Source organism: Lycium ferocissimum, unplaced genomic scaffold (genome assembly GCF_029784015.1).
Source record: "Lycium ferocissimum isolate CSIRO_LF1 unplaced genomic scaffold, AGI_CSIRO_Lferr_CH_V1 ctg1426, whole genome shotgun sequence".
Classification (NCBI taxonomy): Eukaryota; Viridiplantae; Streptophyta; class Magnoliopsida; order Solanales; family Solanaceae; genus Lycium; species Lycium ferocissimum.
The window spans coordinates 1-24,544 of record NW_026715354.1 but is presented as its reverse complement, the minus strand read 5'-3'; the positions used below and the strand labels follow the sequence as shown (position 1 = coordinate 24,544).

At 35.3% G+C, this 24,544-nt stretch overlaps 2 protein-coding genes across 5 annotated transcripts; both read left to right on the top strand.

Annotated features, from left to right (window-relative positions):
* Positions 1 to 264: 264 nt before the first annotated feature.
* Positions 265 to 9,463, top strand: LOC132042242 (calcineurin B-like protein 7). Of its 4 annotated transcripts, XM_059432844.1 has the most exons (9): positions 266 to 437; positions 3,666 to 3,779; positions 3,933 to 4,015; positions 4,168 to 4,227; positions 4,379 to 4,487; positions 4,612 to 4,664; positions 5,586 to 5,666; positions 5,770 to 5,882; positions 9,180 to 9,463. In XM_059432844.1, exons 2-9 carry the CDS (start codon positions 3,701 to 3,703, stop codon positions 9,247 to 9,249), a joined length of 648 nt encoding a protein of 215 aa, XP_059288827.1. In that variant the 5' UTR covers positions 266 to 437; positions 3,666 to 3,700; the 3' UTR covers positions 9,250 to 9,463. The 4 variants fall into 4 exon arrangements, with proteins under 4 accessions (XP_059288824.1, XP_059288827.1, XP_059288826.1 ...); XM_059432841.1 differs by lacking the exon at positions 5,770 to 5,882 and having other exon boundaries at positions 265 to 437; XM_059432843.1 differs by lacking the exon at positions 5,770 to 5,882 and having other exon boundaries at positions 277 to 437; positions 3,680 to 3,779.
* A 2,096-nt stretch (positions 9,464 to 11,559) lies between these two features.
* LOC132042243 (phosphatidylinositol 4-kinase gamma 4-like) lies at positions 11,560 to 15,047 on the top strand. The gene is made up of 2 exons (XM_059432846.1): positions 11,560 to 13,400; positions 14,580 to 15,047. The coding sequence occupies exons 1-2, from the start codon at positions 12,069 to 12,071 to the stop codon at positions 14,952 to 14,954; spliced, it is 1,707 nt and encodes a 568-aa protein (XP_059288829.1). The 5' UTR covers positions 11,560 to 12,068; the 3' UTR covers positions 14,955 to 15,047.
* The last annotated feature ends 9,497 nt before the right edge of the window (positions 15,048 to 24,544 follow it).

Genomic DNA, 24,544 nt, shown 5'->3' with positions numbered 1-24,544 from the left:
ATAAAAGGAGAAGAATATTGGTTCATGCATTTATTTGTAAAAATGAAGTCTCAATATACTTTATGAAAACTGTTATTTTTTAACTTATAGAAACTTTTATATGATTTAATACTTTAGGAATATTGAGAAATTTGTCGAACTATCTTTACAACTGTTATAAAATTAAAGACCAGCAATTTGAGGAGCAAAAATTAAAGACAAGACCACCCCCGAATAAGTTCCTTTGTTTCGTGACACATAACCTCGTCCTTTAAAAAAAACCAGCTTTAGTTTTTTAATTCTTGAAAAATTAAACAATTGTTCTCCAACTACTTGAGTTTTGTCGTTTGTATAATGATGTTTGTTTTGCTCAGAAAAGGCGAAACAATTGACCTGAAAATCAAGAAACTGCACTTTGAATCTTTCTTTCTCATCCTCCTTCCTGCTTCTCTCGACAGGTATACATGCTATTCTTCTCTTCTTTCTCCTTCTTATAAAGTTTTTTTTTGAGTTAAAGGATCAAAAACAGTAAGTATCACTTTTTTTTTTTTGTTAGTTTCTTATCTCAACTATGATCTAAATTATCACGGATTAGTTAACAAAACATACTTTAACTATTAGTTGTACACTTTTTCTACCTCCACTGGAAAACTAAAAAAATGTGATACTTGAGCTGTGTATTTTATTTTCCTTCCATATGAGTAAAAGTTGCTAACTGAAAATAGGAAATTCGTTTTGTTGTTTAGATCCCTCAAGTCCAGTATTTCTATTTCTATGTATTTCTATCTTTGTTTCCATGGTCCATAATTGTGATTAACGCTCTATTAGTTGGAAAAATAACATTGATAGTGGCTTCATTTTTTTCTTCTTTTAAAGAGTGATCAACATACAATTTTCTTCAACCAACAAAGGTTGACGATGTGAAAGTGAAGGTGTTTTATTTATGCATAGTCAAACTTGTGTTTTGAGAGTAATTGTTTGGGTTATTGCATACTTTTCATTTTCATAGTAATATAGGTATAAGTAGTAGCAGAACTAGGATTTTTACTATGAAAAAATAAGCATACTATGAAGCCAGGGGTTTCAACATATAGTACTTCCTTTGTCCATTTTTACTTGTCCATGGTTGACTTGACACACCCCTTAAGAAGTAACTAATAAAATGATAAGTTTACTATATCACCGCAAGGGTGGCTCAGTTGGTTGAGCATGGAGCTTTCATAACGGAGGTCTCAAGTTCGAAACTCTGCCTACGACGGTAGTGGATTTGCCTTACAGGTCGAGCTCGTCGCACCGGGCTTGCCAAGTGCGGGTTACCTCTCTGTGTGGTTTGCGAGGTATTGCACGGGAGGGGTTTATCTGTGCGCACTCAAAGGGTAGCGGCTGCGGGTTCCCATGTCATCAAAAAAAAAAAAAATATATATATATATAATAAATTCATTGCTTTGAGAAATGTATTAGGAAATGATTATAGTTAATAGACGGCATTCCCGGTGCACTAAGATCCCGCTATGTGCGGGGTCTGAGGAAAGGCCGGACCACAAGGGTTTATTGTCCGCTGCCTTACCCTGCATTTCTGCAAGAGGCTGTATTCATGGCTCGAACCAGTGACCTGCTGATCACTTGGCAGCAACTGTACTAGTTACGCCAAGGGTCCCCTTCGAAATGATTATAGTTAATAATAAGGGTAAATTAGGAACTAAGTAATAAATTTTGTCTTGATTTTCCATCCAAACTAGACAAGTAAAAGTGGACATCTACTTTTAGTAAAGCGGACAAGTAAAAATGTCTTAGCCTACTTTATTTTTGGTGTAAGCAAGATATGGTGGGGGAGGTAGAAGCTTTAGTTGATTTCATAGGGCAAGTGTAAAGGTTTTTAGTTTATTGAAAATATCATCTGGCCATTGTGGGTTGTAATTTTCCACCTCATCACTTTTAAATGATGAGTTTTTTGTGTGAATATATAGTTACCTTTACCTCAAAAAAAAAAAAGTATAGTGGACAAGTAAAACTGGACGGAGGGACTATATTTATGATTATGTTTGTCCTATCTTGTCAATTGATACCCCTTGGACAAGGGTGGCATCACCATGCTATAAGTGTGCCTTGCCTATGGGAATAAGTGAAGTTAGGGGGCAATTTTTAAGTAGTGAGATTTTAGTTGGACTTTGGGGAAAACAAATTGTTGGAAGAATTTGGGTAGTGGGTGTTTGGCACAATGTTTTCAAAAGCAAAAGGGCAAAAATAATAGCTGAACTACAAGGTTTGTGGGGCTTGAAGAGAAAAGTGTGAAGTGAAGGGCACACATCTCTGAATTGAAGCACACAATTTATGGAAAATATAAAATAAACAAACATATATGAATTTAGTTGCTTATAATAACACTGGTTTAGCATTCGAAGTTCATTCTTGAATTAATGAAGTCATTATGTATAAGTTCTACAGAGTGGTGATTAGACTAACTATATTGTATACGGCGGAGTGTTGGTCAATCAACAACTCCCATGTTCAAAAGATGAAAGTTGCGGAAATGAGGATGGTGAGATGGATGTGTGGGCATACTAGGAGAGATAGGATTAGGAATGAAGATATACAGGACAAGGTGGGAGTGGGGCCCATGGTAGACAAGGTGAGAGAAGTGAAACTGAGATGGTTTGGGCATGTGAAGAGGAGATGCACAGATGCCCCAGTGAGGAGGTGCGAGAGGTTGGCAATGATGGGTTTAAAGATAGGTAGAGGTAGGCCGAAGAAGTATTGGGGAGGGTGATTAGACAGGACATGGCGCGTGACCTAGATAGGGAGCTATGTAGGTCGCCGATTAGGGTAGACGGTTAATAGGTAGTTGAGGGTTGTCCCACTTTCTTGTAGGATTGGCTTGGTGGTAGTTTGGAGCACCGCATCTGCTTCTCCTCTCTTAACAGTAATATTAGTATTATTCTTGTAGTTCTTGTTTTTCGATTTTTGTTACTATCTGTTGTTTCTTGTACTTCGGGTATCGTATTATTTAGCAGTTGTTACTGTTTCTTTCTTTCATAATGCTATGTAATGTTTTCCTTACTATTCGTCATGGCTTCTTCACTTTCGTATTTCCTTTTCCCAAAACTGCTTTGAAATGCTTTCCTTGAGCCGAGGGTCTATTGGAAATAGCCTCTCTACCTCCACAAGTTAGGGGTAAGGTATGCATACACACTACCCTCTGCAGACCCCACTTGTGGGATTATACTGGGTTTGTTATATGTTGTTGTATTGTCACAATTACTATGTACTAATCTGTATGCAGAGTGTCATCTGATAGTCCATGCCTTAACCAAACTTTAACTTCGATTTTGCCTCTGTTGAGGAGGGGTAGCAAGTATATCTGAAATGGTGTAATGTCCTTATAAAGGGGCAATGTTAAGTTTAGGTTTTATTCCTATCCGCATTTAGTTCTTCTGTAGTAGATGTGAGTGAGACTATATTTAAAATCTGAATATGTTTGACCTTTTAGCATGTCAAAAAGTAAAGGATGAATTGTAGACTGCTTGACTAAATGAAAATTTTGAAGCAAATTGTCTATTATTGATCATCTTTGGCTTCTTCTCAACTGATTATGGAGTTAAACTCACAAAGCTTAATTTGATGAAGCTGGTATTCTGGTAATGTGGAATGCAAACTTGTATACCTGACGTTCTGAAGTTTCTTAACAGCTTACACCTATTAGGATCGTGCTATCATTGTCGTTATGGGTGCCAAAGCTTCTAAAAAAGATAAGGCAAGATCCGTATTGGCAGATCCTGTTGCACTTGCTTCTGAAACAGTTTGTAAGTTCCAACATTTTTAAGAATAAAGTTTTCATGCAATGAGAGTTAGCTTCGCAGTGATAGCAGTAGCACAACACCGGTTTCTTCTTTTTCTTTGCTTGCTTCTTTGATCAATTAGCTAGTATGATAATCTGAAAAGCTTTACTTGTGCAGTCACTGTTAGTGAAGTAGAAGCATTGCTTAATCTATACAAGAAATTGAGCGGCTCCATCACCAGTGATGGGCTGATACATAAGGTATCTAATCAGAATACAGAATGACTATGAGAAAGCTATTAAGCTAATATATACTTTTAATCTTAATTTGTTGCCCCTGGCTTTTGTCCCAGAATTTAAACCTAGTTGTTATTAAACAGCTGTAACTGATTTCCTATATCTTCTGATTACAGGAAGAACTCTTACTGGCACTTTTCAAGAACCACAAGAAGGAAAACCTTTTTGCAGACAGGGTATGTTCTTTCATGAGCTGTTGAAAACTGGGGTCCATGGTAGACCAAAAAGAGAGTGGGCATGTCTTGGATTTCTGAGCCCACTCTCTTTATTCTGGGGTGTGTTTCTTATTGGTTCAACCTTTTCCTTAGCTCTCCTCTTTGTATGCAGATATTTGCCCTTTTTGATGCCAAGCAGAATGGACATATTGACTTCGGAGAATTTGTGCAAACATTGAGCGTTTTCCACCCAAGGACTCCTGAATCTGAGAAAATTGAATGTGAGGAAAGCTGACGAAGTCAGAATTTTTAGGACTTCAAACTGTGTTTTTTTAAAGAGTCTCTAGTTCTTCTGATATTCTGTCTATGTGCAGTGTTAAAAAGTGCTTAAACCTTGTGTTGCAGATGCATTTAAATTATATGATCTTAGGCACACTGGCTACATTGAGCGCGAGGAGGTAATTCATTTTCTTGCTTTGTTATCTCAGCTTTTGTCTACACAAGTTGTTGCAGAATTTCTTACCAAAGAGACATTTCTCAGAGAATCAGTTAGGCAATGCCATCATCCACCGCATATGGTTAAAGCATGATCAGCAGTTACCAAAAGTCATTCGTCTATAAACTCTCAAGTTGTTTTCTAGTTTCTTTGTAAGATTATGAGCAATTCTGATAAGTTCATTTACATTCTTATACTACTAACTTTTTACAACCACTGAACGAGGCCTGGAACTTATACAATATCTTGATATCTAGCTCCTTGTAGTCAGTAAAACATTCCATCAGTCTGAAGGGGAAAAACAGTTCAATGGAGCGCATTCTTCACTTAACATTGGGAAAAAAGAAAGAAAAAAGGAATCTAATCTTGATTACTTATCAACTTTAACATTTTCCTGTGAGGCATCTGAGGTTGAATAAATTATGAATAATCTGATATATAACACCAAATGATTGCGTTCTCCTCACAGATAGAACTAGTGTAGGAATTCTACGGCATCCTCTTTTGCTTGCCTTGTTATAACTGTCACGAATTTATTCCCTATCAGACGTAGCCTTGTTATCCAGCTTACTGATGTGGACGAGGGTTTAATGTAAATTTCAATTGCCTTTTCTTTTGGCGAACCTAATGGTTTTAACATCTGGTTACCAATATTATGAGCCTCGGTATGGGCTAACATCATGGATTTCGGACATCTGATGGGGAAAGAAAAGTTTATGATATCTAAAGGGTTGTGTGATTTTGCTTGAAAATCTATTGCAGTATACTCATAGCATAGCCATGGTTCCATGCATGTCTTTGTAGCTTGTATTGTTCCACGTTTTGGTTATAGTTTATATTATGCATTTCGTGCTAAGATTTAATTTGTTTTTGCCAACAAAAGGTGAAGGAGATGGTCTTGGCTCTTCTTGATGAATCCGATCTTCACCTTTCAGATGATGTTGTTGAAGCCATTGTCGACAAGGTCAGGATTTTTTTCTCGTTTTATGTAGCTTAGGTCTTGATTTTGTGGAAAACTGGAAATGATGCAGTTGTTATTTGCACTAAAATACTAATCCATCGTGCAGACGTTTAAAGAAACAGATACAGACGGTGATGGCAGGATTAACCAGGAGGAGTGGAGAGAATTTGCTGCTAGAAATCCAATGTTGTTGAGAAATATGACTCTTCCTTATTTAGTGTATGTTTTCAGAACCTTCTCTTTTTGGCAATTAATGAAACTTCTTTTAATCACCAGTAAGCAAATATAAAACTAGAGCAGCTTAAGCATAACTGCCCTTCTCTTAACTATCCTAGTACCAACCAAACTACCTAGGAAACCTACAAATTACAAATGAAGGAATTTGTTATCCCTAACTCTAATACAAACAGAAGTTTTCAACTCATCTTCTCAGTGCTTTTAGCTCTATTCTGAAAGACTCGAGGATTCCTTTTAATCCACAATTCATACACAGCAGCAGCAAAACAGGCTTTGATTAATGTTCCTTGAGAGATCCTCCTTTTGGCTACATGGTTCACCCATTCCCATTCCAAGTCGCAAGTTTTTATGGCCCTGTTGCACTTCATCCATGGGAGAATCTGTTGCCGAACCTTCTTGGAGAAATGCCATAAAAAAAAATAGATGATGAGCATCTTCCAGTTGAGAGTTTCAGAGAGCACAGCTACCATTAATGCTAATTCCCCATTTAATCAGAATATTCTATGTCCGTAGTTTACCCAATAAAGCCAGCCATAACATGAATACTTGTTTAGGACTTGCAGCAGTGTGACATATCAGGTTCCTCCATGCGACATTTTCAATCTCTCCTCGCAATGTTAAATAGGCCATTTTGATCTGATATTTGCCCCTTCCTAGCAGCTCTCCAGTTTCTGCTAATGTTTCCTCATATACAAGACCTTTCTTACCATCCAAGAAGCCTGCTGTTGTAGAGATATTTATGCTTCTTTATATAATAAGTATGAACCCATGTTATCCAGAGCCCAGGGCAGTTTGCATAAAGCTGCTTGATTCCATAGTTTCAAGCTCAGAATATTCTGTCCTCCTGCTCCTTTTGACTAACAAATTTGCCCTTCTTGATATGTTAGCTTTACCTGTCCACAAATAACTTCGACAAACAGCTTCTATTAACTTGATGACCTGAGGGAGTAAGAATAATTGGGACCAGCAAGTTTGTACTCCAAACAAAACTGCTCTAATCAGTTGCAGCCGACTTGCATAAGACAGGCCTCTTGCCTGTAATTTTTTCCACCAGAGGTTTGCGTTGAGAGACTGTCAGCCTTTTGTTGATAAGGGAACACCCAACTACCTGAAAGGTAGCTCACTCATTTCATACCCGACAAGACTTAATATATACCTCTTCCTATCTTCAGCCACTCCACCAAAATACGCTTGACTTTTGCTTGATTAGCCTTCAATCCAAAAGCTCTTGAGAAAATTTCAAATCTGTCTCTGAGCAATTGTACTGACCTCAAATCCCCTCTTGTGAACATCAACAGGTCATCAGCACAACAGATATGTGATACCCCTAGCTTTTGACATCTAGGGTGAAAAGCAAAGTTTCGCTCATCCTGTAAATTAGCAAGGCATCTGTTCAAGTATTCCATTAATAGCACAAAGATATATGGCCATATGGAGACATGGGATCTACCCTGCTGAGACCCCTCTTCGCTTTTTTCATAGTAGTGGACAGTCCCCCGTTTATTAGAAAAAAAGTATAGCTCACTGTGCTTATGCAAGTCATGATCCATCTAACCTTTCCCAGGGAAAGCACAATTCCTGTAGCATTTGCTCAATAAAACACCACTCTATTGAATCATATGCTGTTTGGAGATCCACTTTTATTTTACGCCTTAGGGAGGCATGTTTCCTGGTATAGCCCTTAACCAATTAATGGCTAAGGACAATGTTGTCTGCAATGGGTATGAAAGCTGATTGGTCCTGTACCACTATTCCATCTATGACTCCCTTAATTCTGGCTGATATCACCTTGAAGATAATCTTGTATAGAGTTGAGCAACAAGATATTGGCCTACAGTCCTTCACTGGCTCAAGGTGTGAAGATTTTAGGATTAGGGTGATCAGGGCATTGTTCACTGCTCAGAGATGTCTAATTTCAGCAACTAATTTCTGGACTGCTTTAGCTATATCCTCTTTCAAAATGTCCCATGATCTCTTGAAGAACAATGCATTAAACCCATCAATACCAGGTGACTTGTTATCATCTATAGCAAATACAACTTTCTTAATTTCCTCCTGAGTAATCTCTACACAAATCCCTTTGCTGTTGTAATGAGAGGCTAGGACCCCTTCTCATAATGTTCAAGTCAATGCTAGGGATGTGTGCTTCATGTGAACCCAGTAACCGTTTGGTAGAACTGCAGGATCTCATCTTCAATCTCCTTGTGTTTCTGCAGAACTCTACCAGAAGCATCCTTAAGGATTGTGATACTCTTAGAACTAGCTTTTGCTCTCATACAAGAAAAGAAACACTTAATTGTTTTCAGCAAGCACATTCAGAAATCTAAAAGGCTTTCTACAGTGCCATACTTCAGATCAATGTGTACAGGGTAGTGATCTGAAGCATTCTCTTTAAACTGGGCAGTAATAGTGCCATACTCCATTTCCACTGAGCATTACATAAAACTCTTATATATTTTGCTCCATACATGAGTATTTGTCCATGTGGTCCGGCCCTTACCCGGACCCCGCGCATAGTGGGAGCTTTAGTGCACCGGGCTGCCCTTTTTTTTTTTTTTTTTACATGAGTGTTTGTCCATGTGTATGTTCTACCAGTGGCCTTCATGTCAGTGAGGTGAAATAAAGTTAAAGTTTGGTGAATTTCCCTAGTTTCATGATCTGTTATTTGCTCCACCCTATTCTATCATTACTGAACAGTGGGCTGCCAAAGTTTCCACAAACACACCATGGCTCGGTGATATTCTGACCAATAGCCTGAAGTCCATGCCACAGCTCCTTTCTCTCCTCAATTGTATTCCTACTATACATCAAGATCCTTTTCATACAATTTATGAGTTCATTGAAAAAGTTGTATGATCAGATGCTTCTCTTCTTTGTGTTAGTGGTACCAGTCTTTTTCATACAGGTGTTCATGAAAACATTAGTAGGATTAGATTCTTCTCCCTCGTCTTTAGTTGCACTTATGCACCCTGTATAGGAATTTGCTGTTCTCTAAGTGTCTTCATTGAAGTACAGGATCACATTAAATTGATATTGCTATGCCAGATATGTATCAAATATTAAGATCATTTTACGCACACATACAAATATTCTGTGTGTGAACATGCATCTGTTGGAGCTTTTTCAGAGCTGTTTGAAGATGGATGGTCTTCAGACTTACGCTATACTTTTCTGAACCAAAGAAATGCTGATTTTTAGGATAGTTTGTGTTGCAATGGCAAGAGTCCATCCGACACTTGAACTCCATTAGGTTGTAACTGTTTTTACATGCCTTTTCAGGGATGTCAATTTAGCTTTTCCGAGCTTTGTCTTGGGCACAGGAGCAGAGGACTCAAAATTTACTGGCTAATTGATCTGAAGAATCTCGTTCCTCTTAAATGGTGCATTAGCATAGAAGAAAACATCTGTTCTGATGTTGGTTGCTGTGATTTTCTAACTTCAGAAACATCTGAATTCCCTGAAAGTTTTGTTCAGCTGTTAATCTTGTCCATAAATGTTCTGACGGGGTTTTGCCACACGAATTTGTGAAGTTTGCATTTATAATTGGAAATGAGTTGCCTCCATTCGGTTGCCCTGCAATTATTTTAACGAAAGGAAAAGCCTAGTGTTCTTTGCTCCTCTCTACTTCGGTAGAAGTGTATATTTCATGGTTTAGGCCTTAGAATTCTAAATTGTTCAAATTTGGGTCTCAGGACATCCCATTCTTCTTCAAGCAACATTTTAAACTTCCCGTTCATCGTAATAACTGAGTCAGATCTCGTACTTATACCTATCCCTATTAGAAGTCTCAATGAAACACGCTTTAATTCAAAACCAACTCGGTCTAAGGGAAGGAGAGTTTTGTGAAAGTTCAAAAAGGGATTAAGTTTTTGTCCAAATCTGAGCCTAAAGGGGTCTACCATGTATATTTCCAGGGAAAGCAAGCAAGTATATGAATAAATTTATGGGACTAAGACACTCCACCTTAAGCAGAATGGATCAAGAGTTTGAACCTAGCTAAGGATAAAAAAACACCTGATATTTTAGTGGCAAAGGATAAAAGGGGCAGGTTTATCAGTTGAAAAAGAAAAAGGAATTGCTCATGTTGGACTTATAGGGGATATAGAGTTGCAGAAATAAGTCGCTCCACGATCTGATAAAATTGGAACGATACAGAATTGGTGACATAAGAAACAAGGTGAAGAGGCTTAAACCTTCAAGCTCAAGTGGTGTAAAATAGACTAAACGTTCAACTCGGTTGACTAAATGCTGAAATAGGAATCCGAGAAGCAAATTCCTTTTGAACATTGATTGCCACTTTCGGAAAGAGATTTTTGGTTCTAACAATTCATATATGTGTGTTGAAGGTGTCAAAAGTGCATTTTAAAACGATTCATACCTTTCATGAGTTCTAACTTGTTACTATATGTTAAAGCGACAAGTTAAGTATCTTAAAGGACAAGTGTAAATGCTATCTCATCTAAATTTTTCTCTTTATTTGAAAATAAGTAGGCGTTTGAAACCCAAATGGTATACCGTTTGGCCATGAGAATTTCGCTTTTTTTCACTTTTTTCCGGAATTTTTTTCTCTTTATTTGAAAATAAGTAGGCGTTTGGCCATGAAACCCAAATATTTTTCACTTTATTTGGTATTTTGGAGTTGAAGACGGAGTTGTGTTTGGTTATAGTTTTTGCAAAGAATATTTGATTGTTTGAATGTATTGAAAGTGAAAAAAGTCAATTTGAAATTTTTATGGCCAAATAAAGTGAAAAAAATATTCCGGAAAAAAGTGAATAATTCTCATGGACAAACGGGCCCTAAGTGTTTGACCATGAAAATTCCAACTACAACTTCATTTGAAAAACACCAAAAATCTTATTTTCACTTCTTTTTCACTTTCATTACATTTAAACAATCAAATATTCTTTGCAAAAACTATAACCAAACACAACTCCATCTTCAACTCCAATTTTAAATTTTCAAATAAAGTGAATAATTTTTTATTTTCATGGCCAAATGCCTACTTAAAGAGTCTTTATTGTGCTTGTTGTCCATTATATAAGTAAGGCTCACGTGAAGAGCAAATTTAGGGCAAAATATTACTTTACACATACTACTATGCTCTTTGGTTCCAAACAAATTATAATCGGCCACTATTTTATTCATCTCAGTTCATGTTATCATCACTTAAAATAAAAACAAAAATAAATTAAATATTTGTAAATAAACACTTATAATTAAGTTGCAGTATAAGACAAATTTGTGGGCTATAAAGGGGTGGAAAAGTTGAGTGGTCGGTGCAGTAGGCAAAAGAACCGCCTAATTAAAAACGAGTTGAAAAGAAAAACGAAAAAGGCGAATTCCCATACTAGCCGTTAGTTAATGATTTTATTTCAAAATGTAACCCCGTAAGTATCCATCGCTTATTTCTGTTCCATCGCTGATAAACAACCCGTTTGTTCTCGATTTTTTATTCAAAAAATTTGTATAATCTAAATTTTCAAATACTATTATTTTTTAACTTAATGTCAATATACACTTTATCTACGGCTATTAAAGGATAAAACAAACAACATCAATTGTAAAACCCGTCAAAGGCACATAATATTCCTCTCCAATTGTACGTTTTTCTCTCCATTCATTCACCTGACAATTCGCCAAAACCATTCAAAAATTCATCTTTCAGTCGATTCTTTTCCCCCAAAAAGAACCCGTCCTCTATTCTTTGCCTTCCAATTTCCCTATCTAAACCATTTTCTCCAACCCCAAAATTTCTATTTTCCCAAAGCTCCCAAAAAAAGAACCAATCTTGAATCTCAGGAGCTTTGGGAGGCTTTATGTTTTTTATTTTATTTTTTAAATTTAAATTTGTAACTAATTTCCCTATCTAAACAATACCCTTTACCCCCAATCCCATTTTCTCCAACCCCAAAACTTTATTTTTCCAAAGCTCCCAAAAAAATTCATTTTTTGGTACAATTTATTATTAAATAAAGAACCAATCTTGAATATCTGGAGCTTTGGGGGGTTTTATGTTTTTTTTTTTTTTTTTCTGTTTATATTTGTAAGTAATTTCTGTACAGATTGGCCTGGTGGAAAATGTGTTGGAACATTTTTTCACTTGTTTAGGGTCTTTGTATTTTTTTTTTTTTTAGGTTTATTTGTGAATATTATAGGGTTTGGAAAAAATGTCTGCTGGTGTGGTTGCAATTAGTCCAGTTTGTTTAGACAAGGTTGTAATTCCATCTGTACATAGCCAAGAATCGATTTTGATTTACGTAGCTATGTCGGGTTCAATGATGCCATTAAGTGTTTTAGAGTATGATTCAATTGAATTTGTAAAACTGCAGATTCAAAGTTGTAAAGGGTTTGTAGTGAAAAATCAAAAATTGGTATGTCGGGGCCGCGAATTGTCGCGAAAAAATTCACTCATTAGGGATTATGGAGTTTCTGATGGGAATGTTGTTCATTTAGTCCTTAGGCTATCTGATCTTCAAGTTATCAATGTGACAACTTGTTCAGGCGAAGAGTTTACGTTTAATGTAGAGAGGAGTCGGGATGTTGGATACGTTAAGCGTCAACTTGCTGAAAAAAAGGATAGTTTACGTGATGTTGATGAACAGGAAGTGTTGTGTAAAGGTGAACGTCTTGAAGATCGAAGAATCATACACGATCTTTGCAAGAATAATGATGCGGTGATTCATTTGTTTGTGCGTAAAAATGCAAAAATTAGGGCTAGACCGTTGGACAAGAATTTTGAATTGTCCATTGTGGCACCACACCGGAATGATGATGTGGTTAGAGAAAACAGGAGCGGGAACGAAACAGATCATAAAGTTTTGGTCCCGAGGGAGCCTCCTGATAGGGAAATATTTTTGGAACCGGTTATTGTTAACCCAAGGATTGAAATTCCTGAGGTACTTAGGGATTTGATTGTTTCTACATTTGAAGGCTTAGATAGAGGAAATTATCCTATTAGATCTTCTGAAGGGACAGGAGGAGCGTATTTTATGCGTGATGCATCAGGGAATAAGTTTGTTTCTGTGTTTAAGCCGATTGATGAGGAGCCTATGGCTGTGAATAACCCCCAAGGGCTGCCTCTGTCGGTTAATGGCGAGGGTTTGAAGAAAGGAACAAGAGTCGGAGAAGGTGGGCTCCGGGAATGTGCTGCCTATATTTTGGATCATCCAAAGAGTGGACGCCACTCACTTGCTGGTGAGACAAGCGGCTTTGCTGGTGTACCTCCAACTGCTTTTGTGAGGTGCCTTCATAAGGGTTTCAACCATCCTGATGGTGTTAAAGTTAAGCTGGGATCATTGCAGAAATTCATGGAGAACAATGGCAGTTGCGAGGATTTAGGTCCTAATGCTTTCCCCGTGGAAGAGGTGCATAAAATTGCGGTATTAGATATGAGGCTGGCAAATGCAGATAGGCATGCCGGTAATATATTAATGAGCAAAGGTGAAAATGGCCAGATTGTGCTCATTCCAATTGATCATGGTTATTGCTTGCCCGATAGTGTAAGTCTCTGTGTTTCTTTTTCCTGTCCATTTGGTGATATAATGTGATGCTGTTATTTATTTGATCATTAGTGTTGCATCTCTGCAGTTCTTAATGTTCCTCATCTTGGCCTATTGAATAATTCTGCTACCATGTCAATAACTTTTTATTTTATTTTGTTTATTCTCTATTAAGTCCCTTATAACAAGAGATTTTTTTTCTTTTATGATTCTAGGTAGCAATTGTTATGTAGCTTCAAATTCTATTTGAACTATTTATCTAGAATTTTCATGTAATCACAAGCCCTTGAGATAGGGGCATGTGCTAGCACAGATTGTAGGATGAAAAGGAATATCGTGTTATGCTCTTCATGTTTTAGTGTAAATAGGGTATCACTGCTATGTTGCTCGGACTCTTCAAAAATGCCAACGGGTCTGTGTCGGATTCTCCAAAAGTAGTGTATTTTTGGAGAATCCAACACGGGTGCGGCATTGAAAGTGAAGAGTCCGCGCAACTTAGGATATCAGTTTGCCAAATTATACTTGAGAGGCACCCAAAACCTTTTTTACTTTGCTTTGTCAAAAGAACTGCTATGATCTGTTGCACCAAAAATATCTTCCAACATTCAGGGTGTATTTTTCATGGGAAAATGTTTTCCCTGAAATAAGTGGGTTTCTAACTTATTTTCTGGTGTTTGGTATTGTCCCAAAAGTATTTACACATAATCTAGGCAAACACTATGAGGGATGGGGTGGGGTGTGGGGGTAGTGCGTGAGGGTGGGATGTATTGGAGGGTGAGAAGGAGACAATCAATGTGGAATGCCACTTATGGAATTTGTTTTTCCTATTTCCACTAGGAAAATCATTTTCCTTATTTTAAGGAACTTGTTTTCCAATAGAAAATGTTTTCCAAGAATTTTGACTGACCAAACATGGGAAAATTTGAAGCAATCACACCCTTAGTAGTATATTCTTTTGCCTTTTTTGCTTTCTGCTATGATCCTGCAAATGAGCACTCCGCTTGTTCATAGCATTCGAGTTCTCTTGTTACATACCTCTTTTTCATTCAACATTGACGAAAAATGCAAGAAGAATGACAGAGAATGTGTAGATTTTTGAATGCTTGTTTTATGGCTGTTTCTTATGTTGTTTTAGCCATCCTGGCTTTTGAGTTCCTTACTACCTAAATGTTGATGCAGTTTGAAGACGTCACATTTGACTGGCTCTACTGGCCACAAGCTCGTCAACCTTTTAGCTCCGAGACGATCGAGTACATTAAATCACTTGACGCTGAGGAAGACATAGGCTTACTGGAGTTCTATGGGTGGGACATATCTTTGGAAACTGCTCGCACACTCCGCATCTCCACCATGCTTTTGAAGAAAGGTGTACATAGGGGTCTCACGCCATTTACCATAGGTAGCATCATGTGCAGAGAAAACTTGAATAAAGAATCCGTGATCGAGAAGATTTTCCAAGAAGCTTTGGACTCTATGCTCCCCGGCTCAAGTGAAGATTCATTCCTTGAATCCGTCTCCCATGTAATGGACCGCTGTCTTGATGAGATTGCCTAACGGTGTTTCACTCAAGATTAGACACTCAAGAGACCAATCTGATTATTGCTTATCAAAAGCCAAAAAAAAAAAAAAAAAAAAAAAACCAAACAAGGGATAAACCTTAGATCTTTTTAGCAGTTAACTGGAAATGATCTTGCTAGGCTTTTAGCGAGTTCTATGTCAGTGTCAGCAAATTGTACAAATACTGTAAAGTTTGTTATTCATATTTGGGTTATGTATAAAGTAAAAGACGTAATATGTTAAGATATTGCAAGTTACAACCTGATAAGGGTGCGATAGCTGTCCCATACATGCTCAAAACAGTTTGCAGATAATCAAGCTGGCAATGATTACCAATGTCCAGCAACTTCAGCTTATAAGTTGTACTTTAAAATACTGAAGAATTACTTGAAAAGAAAAACTTAATGCAATTCACTTGTGTCAATAGTTTCCATTAATGTCCACCATTTCTCTAATAACAAGTGATTAGTGAATGAGCAATCTTGGGGTTCTTCTGACAGATGACGTTAGTATTTATTTGTTACTAGTATCAAAGCATTTTCCTCCTTGAAGAAACTACTCATGTGAAGTTGAACCTTGATTAAAGGAAATGATGAATACAAAAATCTTGTGATATGGCCTCAGATGTCCCGTGCCGTTGTATTCTAATTTATGCTCAACATTAGGCAACTTTAAGAGAAGGTCCATTTAATGGACAGACCTCTGCCTAAACCTGGGTGCAAGTTAAGGGCCAAATATATCCTCGTACTATTTATCGGAAAAGAAATTTTTCAAATATACTTGGCTAGATTATCTTTCGATCAAATTATACCCTTGGATGTGTGTGGTTTGACGTTATACTTTGGGTCCAAATATACCCCTCCCATTATACTTGGGCACAAATACACCCTCATTTTAACGGACGGACACATGTCATCATTTTATTGCCTATTTTAATTATCTCCTAATTAATTAAAATCTAAAACCCCTAAGCAAGCTTCAAAAAGCTTTTTCATCAATGTCTGCTATGATTAGAAATAATAAACAAATTGTATACCAACAATAATTCCAATTCCAATTAGTTTGGCTCAAGAATTTCAATCATTTGCCCCTTCTTCTTCTTCCTATTGAAAAAATTCCTCACATATGTTCAAAATTTATGACCTTAAAAGATTCCCCCATTACTATCCTTCTCAGAGCTATGGCTCGAAAATTTCGTAGCAATTTCCTTTTCATTGTGGCTCAATTTTTTCTTCTTCCCTATTGACGTGGAAGCCTTTATCACTTTACCTTCGTGATTCCATCTCCGCGGTCGACGAGGATAATCTACCGCCCTTTTTCCCCTCTCCTCTCCGTCGCCACTGAACCCCCACCACCCCCTTTGAAAATCACCGTTGCAATCTCGAATTTTGAAGCCATTGACGAGGTGTGTTTTCTTTGATTATAATGTTATCAGCTTTTGACGAGATATTTCTAATCGTAGGAGCCATTGATGAAGAAGTCTTTTGAGCTTGCTTTCCGTTGGTATAAGTATGGGTTAGGGGTTTTAGATTTTAATTAATTAGGAGATAATTAAAATAGGCAATAAAATGATGACATGTGTCCGTCCGTTAAAATGAGGGTATATTTGTGCCCAAGTATAATGGGAGGTATATTTGGACCAAAGTATAACGGTAGGGGTATAATTGGTGGTAGAAAGTATAACGAGGGGTGTATTTGGCCCTTTTCCGATAGTACAAGGGTATATTTGGCCCTTTTCCGTATATTATAATATCAAACTGATGTCACGACAACATCCAAAGGTGACATTTGGATTCTTAAGAGGAGGACAAGGAGGAGCATGTAGGAATACCGACCACTACATAAGCTATTATAAATTAGTGGCTGAGAGAAAGCGAACAATCACAATGTACAACAGCCCGAGCGAGCAATCACAAGGTATAACAACCCGAGTGACCAAACTTAACATAAATGTTGCCACTGGAGCATTTATCGGAAACATTGTCCGAGAATAATGCAACTTAGTGTATTAAAGAAGCTCCTTTACCGGCAACATTTGGAGTCAACTACTCTGTATCCCTTTATTGACTGGTCTAATGAAAGCCAAGACGCGCAAGGTGCCCCAACCATTCCAAGAATTCTTTTTAAAAATAAACCAGCTGACGCTGTTATTTTATTTAAAAATTACCGGAAAATACATTTTTATAAAAAACGAGGTTAGATAAATATTTTTCATTTATTTTTTAACAAAACATCGACTGCATCGATAGGTTTCTGTATATTTTATTTGGCGCAAAAACATCCGACTAATAGACAGATGGTGTGCCTCGAAAAATATTCCACAAATTTTCGTAAAAATAACCGATGAATGTCGATCAGTTTTTATTTTTGAAGAAAAAGATATGCCATGTCGATTTCCTTCTAAAAAAATTGGACCATTCGGCTCCGTCGGTTTATCAAGTAATTTTAGTAGTTAATTACCAAGAAGCAAACTAACCAAAAAAAAAAAAAAAAACACGTCCATTTTACCTATAAATACTATAAAAGTCGCGATAATTGATAATTAAATATATTTCAAAGACATGAAAGATCGCGGTCAAAGAGGACATTAATTTTTCTCTTCTAACTTTACCCTTATTTAAATAAATGCAATTTTACATAACCAAGAAATCATTAAATTGATACTTCTTTTTCAAAGCATTTGATTAAGGGTAAGTTAGTAAAAACACTTCTTACTTTCTAGGAATAAATTGTTTTTTTAACGGGTGCGTCCAAGCTAAAAACACCACCTATTATGAAACGGATGGAATAGATTGAGACGGAGGGAGTAGGTTATTCTTCATAACACAAGTATGATATACTCCCTCCATCTCAAAGTAACTATCGTTTTAGCTCTTTTCACGCGTATAAAGAAAAAGAATAAATGCAAGGTATCATTTACTAAGTTGTTCCTATTTATTAGATATATCTTGAGAATTAAGCACAGTTAGAAAAAAGTAGTATTGTAGTTCTTTGATACAAGTGTATAGTTGGAAACATTTATTAATTATTGTCTTGAATTTTAAAGAGACAATTTTTTTTAAACAACTTTTTTTTTCGCCAAAAAGACTCTTATTTTGGGACGGAGGAAGTATATGGTAATTAAGTTAAATACTGTCTTAAATAGTGCACTGGTAGTGTAGTCCCATAAATAAGCTTAAATCCAATGAATCTCATCCTTTTTCTGTTTTGCAATAAATGAATGAGTGATATATTATAAAAGCAAGTTTTCTTAATGACTAATCCAATTAAGTAATTAGTAAATTACAGGCTAATGGAGGAGTACAACCAGGAGTGCATATCCATTCACATTGGCCAGGCTGGTATTAACCTTGGTAGTTCTTGCAGGGAACTTTACTGGAACTTATCCGAGAGAGAAAACTAAAGTTTTCTTCTCATTTCGTGTGTGCCACAAATATATGAAGCCTGCAAACATTCAATCTTTTTCAGTTTTTATTCAATGGCTACACTAATTAGTAGTAGCATAATCAACTTTTATGTGTAACATTTTCACGTCTTAACTTTATTCCTTTTACTTTTCGAACGTGATTAACTCTAAATAGACGATTAAGATCAGAACACATCGATTGGTAGTTCGGAACATAAAAACATATCATTATCGACCAATTGTTCAATTGTCATCCATGTCCCAACCAGTTACAAATTAATCAAACAATTATATCTCAATTTATGGATAATCTCCCAATATCATGACTTCTAATGAGCTATGCTATTAAAGCCATTGCTCACACTATGAAACAATGCGGAGCGCCAGTTATTGCTTCATTCTATGTGTTGGATTAGCAGGGTGGTCTCAACAACATGGGGGGCCTAAAACCAAACTTTAAACAGAGGCCCTAATTTTTTTAAAAGGAAAGATCGTCATATTTATTTTTATTTAACGTTTACTTTTCTAACTTTTTCAGATGCAAAGTTATTAATTAATGTTTTATAATCAATTTGTTCTAACAATTCCTTTTCAATTGATAATATACCTAATCCATTCAGTCTCTCTTGAGACATTACACATCTTAGATAAGATTTTGTCAATTATAATTTTGAAAAACTTCTTTCGGTGAGGCAACAATTTATATATAAAATACATCTTTAAGGAAAAAATGGGATTATTAGCCTTATAGTCAAGCCACCCCTGTGGATTATTTGTTGGATGCTAAAATTAGATATTTTAACTAAAATTTAACAATTAGCACTAAGTTCATATGTCATACTCTCCCTCCGTTTTAATTTGTTTGTCTTACTTTTCTTTTTAGTCCATTTAAAAAGGAATGTTTATTTCGCTTTTTGACAACTATTTAATTTCAATTTTAAATTTCACTTGGCATGTTTAAGACCGCAAGATTAAAAGTCATTTTGGTACATTTTACGTATCTTTAATTTAAGACAAAATTCAAAAGTCTTCTTTATTTTCTTAAATTTCATGTCAAGTCAAAACCAGACAAACAAACTGAAACGGAGAGAATATATGTTTAGTATACTTAATTTCCCATAAATTGTTTCTTTCGCTTAAAAGAAGTGTTACTTTACTATTCACTTTACGCTTTAAGCGTTATTACTTCTTTGCACTTTATAATTTTAAAAAACCATTGCTAATTTGCTACTGAACCACATTAACCTGTCAGCCAAACCAAATTTACAATCCTCAAATTATGTTACAAGTCGAAATAGAGTAAAGAGATGACAAAATTCTATTGAGCCAAATGGAAAAAATCTCAATCTAAACTAACTGGGCCAGTGTATTTGCATAGACCGGTCATTTGCACTTTTGTCCAATTTTGTGCCGGTCTTTCATTTTTTCCCCTTAATGCAAATAAATTTTTTTGCAGGGAATAAATTTATATTTTTGCATCATATTATTCTATAAGTGAAACAAGAAATGACATAGTTGGATTTCTAGAGTCAAAATAAAGAAGCTTATATTTTTCACATCATAATATTCCAAAATAAAGAAGTTTGACTCTTGAAATCCGAATTATATCATATAAGAGGGTATTTGGATTGGCTTTTTAAAAGTAGCTTATAAGCTAAAAGTTAACAGTCATAAGTTGGGAATACCCAATTTTTGGCTTTTGGCTTATTTTTGTATTTTTTTTGCCTAAAAGTAAATTTTTAATCTTTGCCAAACACTCATAAGTTGGGAATACCCAATTTTTTGGTTTTTAGGACTTATTTTTGTATTTTTTTGCCTAAAAGTAAGTGCTTTTAAAAGAAAACTTTTTTAATCTTTTTCCTTCTCTATATATTGTTATTTTTTTCTTTCTCTTCGTATTTCTTGATCTCCCTCTCAAAAAAATAAGAAAAATTTGATTTCCCTTCTGTGTTTTACTTTCTTTTTTGCTTCTTTTTCTTATAAACATTACCTTTTTTTCTAAAGATTCCTAAGTCCAAATACCCTCTAAATTGGGACAGAAGTTGTAAAAATTATAGAACATGACAAAATTAATTTTTGAAACACATCTTCTGATAGATGACATTTACTCCATTCTTATTAAATTATTTGTTAATCGATGCATGATGTTTTTAAAAATATTAACTAAATGCATTCTTATCTCAAATTATTGTCGTTTTGTAGAATAAGTTCAATGCCACAATGATTATTGCTCATTCACTCCACTTGGAGCGCTGAGTCCAATTTTACATGTCATGTATGTGAAATATTAAATGTTAATTTTTGGAAGAATAAATATCATAGATATTTATATATAACAAAGATTTGATGAATATCTAATTAAGAATGGAGTCCTTCCATTTTCCATACTAATTGAAAGAATGTGTTTGTGCTAATATTTCTGCGTCTTGGATAATTATCTTTATTAGGCAGAATATCTTGATATTCAAAAATTAATGGGCAAGTAAATACTCAAGATTAATGATAAGTTGCACAATAGAATTTTCTTGTAGATGTATCTAAAAGAGAGTATCTACATAGCACATAAACGGAAAAATAGGAAAAAATAAAATGGAAAAAAGAAAAAGATAAATACATTCATAGAGAGGTAACTATAAATAGATTTGGATAAAAATAGTCATCTCAAATTATTGTCGTTTTAGAAGTTCAAGGCTCAAGTAATTACTCCCTCTGTCCAATTTTACATGTCATGTATGTGAAATATCAAAGTTAATTTTTTGGAAGAATAAATATCATAGATATTTAGAAGAATATCTAGAATGGTCTAGTGTAGCATCTTGGATAATTATCTTATAGAAATATCTTGATATTCTTTAGTTGAATGATTATCTGAAGAGTATCTAGAATCATTAAAGTATAACTATCTTACATTAATCGATCAATTGTAAAATTCAAGCCAATTCAAGAGAGTCTTCCCATTACAAAGTTCTCCTTTTTATAGCTTCCTCTTCTTAGTTAATCTTTTCTTCGATCATGGGCTAGCAAAAAAGTCTCCCTTCTATTTCTCTGATGTATTGACTTAGCACGCCTATTAAAGAGCCAAAAATAGAATGACAATGTTACCACATTACCCCTATTTATTTCTAAGTAACCTAGTGATTGAAATCAATTAAAAGCTTACCAGAAAAATGTGCGGCCAACTAATTAAATATTGGGTTCTAACAATTCACGTATCCCATAAAAAAAATAGTTCTAGAACCAAAATTTTCATATCTTTTCATCTTATACAAAGTGTTGGAAAAAGGAATTGGAAAATTTGACTTATTAATACTATGGGTATAATTGGAAAAAAAGGGTAAACTGTCTCTTGGTTTTCTAAACTAGACAAGTAAAAATTGGCAACTATTTATAAGTGGTATATAGGACAAGTAAAAATGGACGGAGGGGTATTTTTTTCTCATCTTACCCTTGATAGAATTTTGTCATTAATGGAGATGACATATAAATAGAGTAAACATTCAACAGAGAGAGATTATAAGTTAGACAGGATAAAGTTTGTCAAATACCCCTCCTACGGGACGTATAAAACAAAAAAGTAAAAGATAATTTGACACGGAAGGAGTGTTTATTTGACTGAATACATAGATAGATACCTCAACTTGACCTTCACTTTCAGTATTCATCGCTGTGTGTTTTGAAGCTTGAATGAATTTGTGGACATGTTCATTGAGTGCTTATCATTGTTGTCTTGATTTGGATTAATATGCAAAATAGGGGCTTGAAATTTGGACGAAGAAGAAGAAAGTGAGTAGGGAAGTGGGTCTTTTTGAAAAAGTGTTTCTAAAATAAATTACACATGTCATTTTTTTGTTTGTTTCTTTGCCAAGTCATTGGCAAGTGCAACTCACGCATTCAACCTCCTGAATGACCGTGTTAACGGGGCCAACTTAAATCAAAATAAGGTTTCTAGATGGTTACAAAAAAAGTTATGTGTTCAACCGTCAGTGAAGACCAAGTTAAAGTGTCTATCTATGTATACTGCCTATTATTTATTGTCGTAAAATTATAGCCGCTTCCTCCTTATAGAAACTATTCATTAGAAGTTGACTCCTGAATTAAGGGAATAAGAACACAAAAATCTTTTGATTTGGTCAAGAAAAAGACTCCATCATCCCCGATTGAAGGATTCTGGGTTATCTAGTAGTTCTTTGTCTGTAAAGACTGAAGTTGCCTTGTTAGGTGCTCCATTTTATTTTCTAATAAGTTCATAGGTATTGCTAAAAAGAAACGGATTTTGGATGTGTTTGGTACAAAGGAAAATGTTTTCAAGAAAAATGAGTTTCTTACTTATTTCAATGTGTTCGGTAATTCCTCAGGGCGTATTACGGTTTTTCACCGAGGGGGTGGGTCGAAGCGATTGCAGAAAAGAATTGATTTGAAACGAAGCTCGGAGAGAAAGAGCATTCTAAAAGCTAAAAGCGTAGAAGACTAGATTGCCGGATGCGGAGGTAGCAGTAAGATCTCTATCTCTAGAGAAAGCATGAGGGTTTTCTAAAAGTCCGCAAGCAAGAAATTTTATCCTAAAAGAATTTGTATATAATCTAGAAAATACTATGGGAGATGGGGTGGGGTGGGAGGTAGGGGTTGGGATGGGGTGGGGTGGGGGTGAAGATGAGGTGCAAATTAGAAGGTGGGAAGGAGACAATCAATGTGGAATACGACTTGTGGAATTTGTTTTACTCAATTCAGAGAAAATCGTTTTTACGTTTTTAAAAATTTATTTTCTAAAGAAAATATCAAAAATTTTGACCAACCGAATATGAGAAAACATGAAATACGCTTTATAGAAAAATAAAGCATTGACCGAAATTATAACTCTTCTGAGGCAGAAAGAAGGTTAATCACACCTCATGTAATCACACCTAGAGATGTAAATGGGCGGGTTGGGGCGGAGCACGTCAAGGATTGACCTACTAAGATTTTAAACTGCCTGCCTGCCTCGTTTAGCATTTTTCAGAGAATTTGCCCTGCACCATCTTGCTAAATCTTGTTAGAAAAATAATATTTTCTATTTAATATCTCAAAAATAAAAAGAATATTTCTAAAGTTTCTATTGACTTTAATACAAAAGATTTGATTCTATTTTAATAGCCTTAAATGGCTTTGTTGACTATTGATTAACACTTTCCTTCAAACCTCTCCTTTTCTAGCTGCTACAATTGTCAGTTGGAGTGACAATTGATTCTAATTGAATAGTCATTATGCTTCATTATAATATCAGATTTGGACGTTAACCCTCTGCTCATTTCATTGCCTATATATTATCCCTTTAACTTCACTTTGTAGGGTGTAGAAGATAGAGAACACAATTCTCTTTCTTTCTTTTCTTGTGCTGGGTTTTCTCTTTTAGTTAATCTTTGTTAGGTTAAGTTCACAGTTTTGTCTTTAGAAGAGTTTGTTGAATCAGGGATCTGTTCATCTGAGTGAAATATCATGGGGAAGGGCGCTTAGAACTTTCCAAGAATTTAAAGTGAGTTAGTGATAAAGTATTTTTTCGTAAGATTTCAAACAAATCTTGCTCCGTCCTATTCCACTTATTGTAATCTTTCATTTTTCTTCTCTTTATTTTTCACTTTGCATCATGGTATTTATTTTCTTGATTTGCATTATGTGCTGAATCTTTATGGGTTTCTCTTTAACATATTATTCTGAGTTTAATTTTGTTGCAGTGATTTTTAAGCTACTTGATCTTTTCCTCTTTTATGTGTCACTTTAATCACTTCTAAATTTGTACTAAACTTTCTAACTTTTGTAGGAAGCTGGGGGAAATGATGGAAGAATTAATAACTAAATTTCACTTCAGAACCTCTCTTTTTTCCTTATAAGTTGTAATCATACATTTTTGGGTAAGTTTATTTTAATATGAAAGGATCTATGTTTAAAAGGAGTGTTTACGAACAATGGTAATCTGTTGAGAATATGTTGCATTTCTGGCTTTTTCTTAAATTATTTCCGTTAAATAAAACTTTTTATTTCTAATTAATGGAGTACCAAGTTTATGTTTACTAAAAGCTATGTTAACGTTGTGAACTTGTGATACAACTCAACCCGAGTAATCTAGAATTAACTACAAAGTTTGTGCAATTTGAACTTTTAAGTTTGCTTTACTAGCAATTTACCATTCAACTCTTCACCAAGAGTT